General features: G+C 50.7%; 2 protein-coding genes across 3 annotated transcripts in view; one reads left to right on the top strand and one right to left on the bottom strand.

Moving 5' to 3' along the window:
* The window catches only part of LOC113215445 (E3 ubiquitin-protein ligase TRIM9), a 126,138-nt gene that overhangs the window by 30,954 nt on the left and 87,473 nt on the right, over positions 1-7,711 (bottom strand). The window lies entirely within an intron of this gene.
* On the top strand, positions 3,351-5,252 carry LOC113209239 (uncharacterized). Of its 2 annotated transcripts, none has more exons than XM_052275247.1 (4): positions 3,351-3,828; positions 4,040-4,213; positions 4,661-4,828; positions 4,966-5,252. In XM_052275247.1, the coding sequence occupies exons 1-4, from the start codon at positions 3,790-3,792 to the stop codon at positions 5,122-5,124; spliced, it is 540 nt and encodes a 179-aa protein (XP_052131207.1). In that variant the 5' UTR covers positions 3,351-3,789; the 3' UTR covers positions 5,125-5,252. The 2 variants fall into 2 exon arrangements, with proteins under 2 accessions (XP_052131207.1, XP_026282444.1); XM_026426659.2 differs by having other exon boundaries at positions 3,381-3,864.

Genomic DNA, 7,711 nt, shown 5'->3' on the forward strand with positions numbered 1-7,711 from the left:
GCTAGTGGTGTTGAGAATAAAATTCGGTGTGGTGACGAAATCATTTTTTTGAGGAAAGAGTCTTCAAGTTTTGGAACATTAAGGATTTTTTTTGAAAGAAAGAGATTAGAGGCCATTAACTTACTTTTCAAAGCAGAATTTTAAAATTAACACTTTGCTCCATGGGCATTTTTGGGTTGGTAGCACACAGACAGCAACGCCGTTGCTCCTTGCACACCGCGCGCTCGACTCGACTCCTTCTTCTCCTTTCTCCTTTCCGCATTCCGCGCGGAAAACGGAAAGTGGCAACAACAAATGTGCGTAGTGTAATGTAGCGGCGACAGCCTTCCCCTCCAGCCCGGCCCGGTCCGCCCCCGCACGCTCGCGGTGTTGTGCGTCTTACAGCCCCAACGGTACAGTACACCCCATAGCCCTCGCGCCGGTACAGTCCGACCCGACACCCGACCCGGGGCGTCCCGCTGCGCCTCGCGTGACCGGAGGAAGGACGGCCCAAGGCGGATAATTGAATGAATTTGTGGCGACTGCTTGAGAAGGAGCGGGAGAGAGAGAGAGAGAGAGAGATAGAGAGAAGGAGAGAGGGAGAGAGAGAGAGAGAGAGAGAGAGAGAGAGAGAGAGAGAGAGAGAGAGAGGAGCCGTGTCTGGGACAGATGGGCAGACGGACAGACAGACAGACAGACAGACAGACAGACAGACAGAGGCACATCTCTCAGTCTCCCCCCGGTCGAGCCACGCGCACTACACGCTCGTCGGGGTCGATACCCGGGATCCGGGTAGAGGCGAGAGGCCTTCCATTCAGCGCAGCCCAGGCGAACTACTTGGGCTCCACGATGGGAAGACGACACGACGACGACAGAGTCGGCTTGAGGGTGTGCAGGCAGAGGGGTCATGTGCTGCAGGCGGATAAAGCAGGAGAACGCGACACCGAAGCGAATGGGTCGATAAGTATTCCTGTGCAGATCGCTAAAAACAAGGTCTTTCTTTTTATTCGCACTGATGGAATAGGGAACACAAGGGGAAAACTTTGTTGAGAGACTCAATCTCTTTGACAAAAGTGTTAAATGTTTACTTTGCGGACGAACTGCGACTACATACGCCAGCTGCACACTTAAAGGGCGCTAAAGTATGAGTTGTCCCTCAAGTGACATGGAGAATGGAGATTTTTTAGCGAAAAAGGTGTGCCAATAAAAGGTTACACCTCTTGTGTTTCTAGTGAATAAATGGAAAACGGGATATGTGGACGGAAAAAAAGGACACGGGAAAGAAATGGCTTGGAGGAGGGGGCCCCCAAAAGGGGGCCGGGGTCCTGGGGGCGGGGTGCAGGCGGCGCTGGCGCTGTCTGGGGGTCGTTTTGGCGCTAGAGCGACAACGACACGTCACGCGAGCCCGAGCCCCCCCTAGGGGTAGGAGGGGGTGGGGTGCTGCCCGGGGCCTAACGTGTATGCACTGCACGGCCGGCCGTGTTCCGCAAAAATGCGTAGCAGCATCAATACTAAGGGGGTGGCCTTAGGGTCCGTCCCTAAATCATATCGGGGCGCGGGGCCGGGCCGTGAAGTTATTGTGTCTGCCCGCAACGAACAAGCCATTCATTGCGGGCGAAACGGAGAGAAAAGAGGAGGGAGAGAAATAGAGAGAGAGAGGTGGAAGTATATTTATGTGTGTAGAGGGAGAGAGAGGGAAGTATGGGAAAAAGAATATGGATGAGAGAGAAGCGTGATTCCGAGGGGGACACCGCCACGCGGCCGCGTGCCGTGAGTACGACCAGGCTGTTTATCGAGTGATCCTGGAGAAGGGGAACGAGGAGAGGAGGAGAAAGGAGAGGGGAAGGAAGGAGGACGAGGCCCGCGAGCCAACCGAAAGGAACAGCAATCTACCGGCAGCTCGTGAAAAAGCGACAAAACTGACCGGCCGGACATGAGAAAGTAGAAAAAAATACACTAGAGGGGAGAAGGAAAATAGAGTAAGATGAAGAGAGACAGGAAGAGCGTTGGGTAAAGAGAGGGACAGAGTGAGAGAAACACAGAGACGCACAAAGAGAGAGGCAGAGAGAAACACTACCGCGAGAGGATGAAGTAAAATGCAGGGGAGGAGTGGGGAAGGGGGAGGGGAGGGGGCGACATGGCGTATGAAGGGGACGGCTGTATATAGGCCTCTGCAATTCTACGCTCAGATGCGTCCTGCAGGGGGAAACGGATCCGAAGAGCTTTATTTAAAGGGCATTTGAGTCCGCACGGAAGGGGAGCGGCAGGGGGCGAGTGCAGCGGCTCACAACAAGGGTTTGGGGCGAAGCGGGCAGGGCGTTCCTCCTCGGTGTATGTGTATTTCGAATTCCGGGGAAACAAAATGGGACACGAGAAGCGGAGGAGGATGGCGAGGAGGTGAGGATGGGGAATGTAAGGGAAGGGAAAGAGGGGGGGGCGTAGATCAGCCGCAAACGCGCACGCGGAGCGATTGGCTCCATGTTTATGATGATATGAATAAACTCGCCGGTGTCGGCAGTCTTTTTGTTTTTCATTTCGCCGCTCGCGCTCATCTCACTCTCTTTCTCTTTCTCTCTCTCCTTCATCTCTCGACCCTTCTCATCACCGCGACATGCATATGCAATGCGCAGCAGGGGCGTAGCGTAGAGAGGGCGGGAGTCAATCGAAAACACGACGACACGCCTCTTCACGCCCCTCAAGAGCCAAGAGACAAAGAGAGAGAGAGAGGGGGGGGGGGGGAGAGAGAGAGAGAGAGAGAGAAGGGAAGGGGGTAGAAAGTGAAAGTGAAGTCTCGACTCCTTCATCCATAAGGCACAGCGGCCCTCAATAAGATTACATTTTTATGCATTCTGTTCTTGGCGAGAGAGCGCCCCGCCCGGCCTTGTCTCTCCCCTATCGCCGAGGCGCCTGCGAGGGCGGCGCTGCAGACCGGCCGACGCGCGCGCTGAGCGGGCGGCCTACCCGGCGACCCGCGGGCGCGCGGCCCGGCCGGCGGAGCAGCCCACAGCGGGAGAGAGCGAGATGGCGATGGAGCGAGAGAGAGAGAGAGACAAAAAGCAAGAGCTACTCATCCATTCAATCATTGGCAGAGCGAGACGCCCCGACACGCCACGACCTGGCGGCACCAGCTTTCAGGGTGGCGCAGCATTCTTCTGTCACATTTTTTTCTGCGGCGCATAAACGTTGTAAGCGGGCTGTCACCTGCGTGACGGACGTGAAGTGCCGGCGTTGAGGCGTATCTCACAAGTCTAACTCTGTATACCTCCCCCCCCCCCCGGCCTTGCCTCATCCTACAGCCTCCCTCAAGAAAGTCACATCATATAGCTTTTCGCCCTTTATTAGCTTTATGACAAGTTATTTTACTCGTTAAATGTTTTTGCATGTGAATTATCATACTAGGGAAACGTTTAGTAATACTAAATAATTTCTCTAGTTACAACAGCCAATACATATTCCATTGGCATAACAAGCAAGGAAGGAAAAGGCAATATTTTCTAATAAAACTTTAGAGTGTTGTGTCTAAAAACGTTCGTAAACACAATACTAGATCGGGCATCGCGTGAGCTCAAAGTGCCACTGAGGCTTTTTTCCCTTTACTGCTTTACCGCATCCTGGACACCTTTACTCCATCCACGCGAGGTGTAATTGGCTGTAAACGAGGCACGCCAGCAGGCCACTGTCGGATCTGGCCGCGGGTGGCCGCAGCACACAGTCTCATAGAGGTGGCCGTGGGCTGCACCTCGGCAGCCAACTGTGGCATGAACGTGTCATATAGTGTTTACTTGACGGCTAGAACTTCGGTGATCCAACATGCCATTCTTGCTCGTGCCCCTGATACTTATGTGCCAGGTAGGCATCCAAGGAAAAGTAATGAACACTGTGATTGTGAGTACAATACTACCTTTTTATTTTAAATGACCATTTCAAATTCAGACTATTTTCTTAACTATGTGCCTTAACCGACACCCCAAAGAACGGATTTGCCTAAAAGACAATGGGCCGGCCTCAATTAGTGTCATTTTTACGAATCCACATTGTGTGGAATTTTCTTTCTGAATAGGGCCCTTACGTCACATATGGCGAACGTTTTTACACATGTGAACCAGACAACCGCTTGCTTCCCTGGACATTGCGTTTGCGTGGTTCTCACTTCAACCCCCAGAAACCAAAAGAGGCACAACTCATAACAGGCAATGTGACGGCTGTAAATGAAACATTTGATGACAGCTGCTGGGTAAGTGTGGATACAGAGTTCACGAAACGCAAGCGTGATTTTTACGCCAGGCGTGATGTTCACGCAGCCAATCAGGAACCGACTTTCATCGAGCCGGGCGTGAAAATCGCGCTCGCGTTTGGGGAACTCTGTACCCACTTTAAGACAATACTGAAAGAAGTGTGTGACATCCAAACACATTAAAAAGACTATAAAATTGACTCCTACAAAGGTGTGTATAAGTGATTTCAGACACACTTGTAAGTGTTGGTATCATACAATTCTTTGCTTGTAAGCTCAAAAGAATTAAGATTGATTTGGATGCTTTGCAGTACAAAGCATTTGCTTCGAAGGTTACAAGCAAAATTCTTTAGTAAGCTTAAAAAGTTCTAAAGCTTTTACTAACTTTTTGTTTGTTTGTTTGTTTGTATTATGAAACAATTACAAAACTAATCTTTGTTATAACAGATAAAAGTAATTTTAGATCTTCGGTCAAACAATCAATGGAAAGAAAACAACTTTGTCTTTTCTTTTAGAAGAAATGCATGTCATGCTCTTAGATCGAACATCCCTAAATTTTACGAGCATATTTTTAAGAAGAGAGCAGACGATAAAGGCGCATGCATATTGAAACCTGTAAGTGATTAAATGCTAGTGCTCTCGATATACTGTAACGTAACGAATCTTTTTCTGATAATTTTTGGTAATGCAGGATTGGAATCCCGGCTAAAACACAAATGAATTGTAAAGACTTTGATGACTTCTATCTACAGGGAGTTTACGCGGTCAATAACACCCCCATCGACTGGTCTTTTCCAAATGTCCCAATCTTTCCTTATGGACAATATAGGTTCAGAATGACGTTTGGCAGAGGTGAAGACCTATTCGCATGCTGGGTGGCAGAGACTAAATGTCTTCCGAAACCAGACTAGAACGACAATGTACCGGGGCGGATGCTGCAGTGTTGTTCGCGTACAAAGCGCGGCCTAAGAGAATTGCACAGTATCTCGCAGCCTTACCGCGCGGAGTCCAAATATATAATTGAAACTAGACATGAAAATGTTGTTTTCTCTATTGGAACTACTTAGCACTCGCACAGCCTGCTCTGACATCACGATGGCACGCCAGGACGGCGTGCTGTACAGGCTTCGCGATATCTCACGAACTTCAACGCTGTGACATTCGACACGCCTGGCGTGGAGGTACCAGAAACATCATTTCAACAAGCTGTCGGTAAAAAATTTTACTACGGAGGATTTCTACCTACAAACGAGCTACTTCGATACCCAAAGCAGTGTCTGATGATCGCACTCAGCAAATCTAACTGTATAACAACATGACAGTTTAAACTGCAAAACTAAAAGCTGAGCTAACTTCACGTGATTTTCATACGCAGTTTTGGTGCACGTGAAATTTCACGTCCTTTCTTGTGAATTTCACAAGAAACTGTTCGCTTTGGGAGCGAGAACTCCACAGCTACGGTAAAACTCTTCCGAACCCGAACAGAGTTGAAGGAGTTCCTAAAGAAAGCGACGGATTGGACGGCGCCGCCGCCGGGTCGGTAGGGTCGGTCGACCGTCCCATCCGTCGACCGCCAAAAATGCACCACACCCGAAAGGGATGAGAGAGAGAGAGAGAGAGAGAGAGAGAGAGAGAGAGAGAGAGAGACGGCTAGGCCGGGAATGTTGAGGCGAAAGCAGGCGTTGTCCGCGTGTGGGGGAGGGGCGTGGGGCAGAGAAAGGGAGCAGGGCGGAGGGCTCGCGCACTCTCCATTGTGATATGGGCCTGTAGTAGTAGATTTTTAGGGCAACCATGGCGCCAACCCGCACCACAACATCCCTCCCCAGGCCCTGCCACACCAGCCCCCACCCCCCTTCCCTCTCCTCTCGCGCGGGGGGGCAAGAGGCGCTTTTACAGCCCAGATCTTCTTATAGCCCCCCACCTCCTCCTCCCTCCCCCACTCTCTCTCTCCCCCTCTCCCCCCTCGACGCCCGCACCTCTCCCTTTTATTGTATTTGCTCTCCGCGTCGTCTTCATCATTGTGATCATTATTAGTATTACTGTTATGGCGAACAAACGGAGCGAAATAATCCGCATTCATTTTCGTCCCCAACGGTCACGTCTCTGTTTAGGGCGGCCGGCGGAGGGACGGGTGAGGAGGTGGGAGGGGGGGCAGCTACAGCCGCGACGCACCCGCTCCACATCGCGGGGGTAATTGCGTTCACGGCCGAGACTCTCGAAAGGAAACAGGAGAGACTTGGCAAAGGGCATTCGAGAGGGCGGCGCGGCGCGTCGTCAGAGCAAACGCTGCACCACCGGTGGGGTGGAGCGGCGGCACCGCCCAACAAGCAGCCTTGTTATGACTCGCACACCGTTATCGGATTCCCTTCCCTCTCGCATGTGTGTCGTTTTATTTTTCTCTTTTCCTCCTCGTTGTCTAGATTTTTCGTACAGGGTACACGGTTTGGGGGACGCGGGCCATACGAGAGCGAGAGAGAGAGGGGGGAGGGGGCTGTATCATATGGACGTAGGGACGAGCGGAAAGGGAGTGTATTTCAAGAGGGAGGAAAAGGGACAGGGGGTGGGGGGTGGAAATCAAAATATAAATACATAAATTTGAATATTTTTCTGTGTATGAAAATAGAAGACATAACAAACACAAAAAACGAAAATAAAAACAGGCGAATGAATCTGGAGTTCTTGCCTATTTCTTTCCTTTCCTTGATCAGAATCAGCATAAAATGCATGCCGATCAGCATTGAAACTGGCGAGCGGCACCTCTGTCTTTTGAATGATAGGTAAGAAAGAGAGAATGAGGTTGAGAGCGTGGAAAAAAATGGGCGAATATAAGGGCAAGTTGGGTTGATACAGTTGAAAGACAAAAGAAGAAAGATCAGAGAGAAAAAATAATTGATGAACCGATGGAAATAAAAAGAATAAAAAGAGGATTGGGGGGGAGGGTAGGGGCATGTAAAAGCGATCGTCGGATCGTCATCCCTTTCTGATCCCCCTTTTCCCGCTGCCGCCCACAATGCCATACACTGCCGCACGTCCATCAAGGCTAATCTAGAGCGAAATGCAGGCAGCCGAGCGAGAGCACCGCGCTCCTTGCCTTTATCAGTATCGACAAGCGCCCCGCCCCGGCGCCCCCCGAGCCACCCCTCCTCAGTGTGGTGAACCATTCGACCGTAGTCCAGTCGGCCGAACATGACCAAGTTTCCTTTACATAAACGCAAAAGTTTTAGAGGGCTGCACCACTTCCCAGCACTTTTTTTTGCGCGCTAAGAAACAAGCATCACGTATATTTTGATAACTTTAAAAGATTTCTTCTGCGGCTGTACGGCGGTTTTTCCAAAAACGAAGGTTGGGGGGCAGGGGTAGACCGCATGTATAAAAGTGTAAAAGAGTCGAGTGGAAATAAAAAGGAAACAACGGCACGAGCGAAAGTGTTGTTCCAACACGTAAGGACGGTAATTCACACATTAGCCTAGGCGAACCACATGGCGGCAATAAAAGCAA

This window comes from Frankliniella occidentalis, unplaced genomic scaffold, assembly GCF_000697945.3.
Source record: "Frankliniella occidentalis isolate FOCC.00 unplaced genomic scaffold, Focc_3.1 Scaffold8, whole genome shotgun sequence".
NCBI lineage: Eukaryota > Metazoa > Arthropoda > Insecta > Thysanoptera > Thripidae > Frankliniella > Frankliniella occidentalis.

What these genes read in the sequence shown, in the direction of transcription:
- LOC113209239 (XM_026426659.2), top strand. Translation starts at nt 3,790, where the DNA reads ATGCCATTCTTGCTCGTGCCCCTGATACTTATGTGCCAGGTAGGCATC. An exon ending in CATTTGATGACAGCTGCTGG is followed by an intron (nt 4,214 to 4,660) that starts GTAAGTGTGGAT and finishes TTGTTATAACAG; the next exon opens with ATAAAAGTAATTTTAGATCT. An exon ending in GCGCATGCATATTGAAACCT is followed by an intron (nt 4,829 to 4,965) that starts GTAAGTGATTAA and finishes TTCTATCTACAG; the next exon opens with GGAGTTTACGCGGTCAATAA.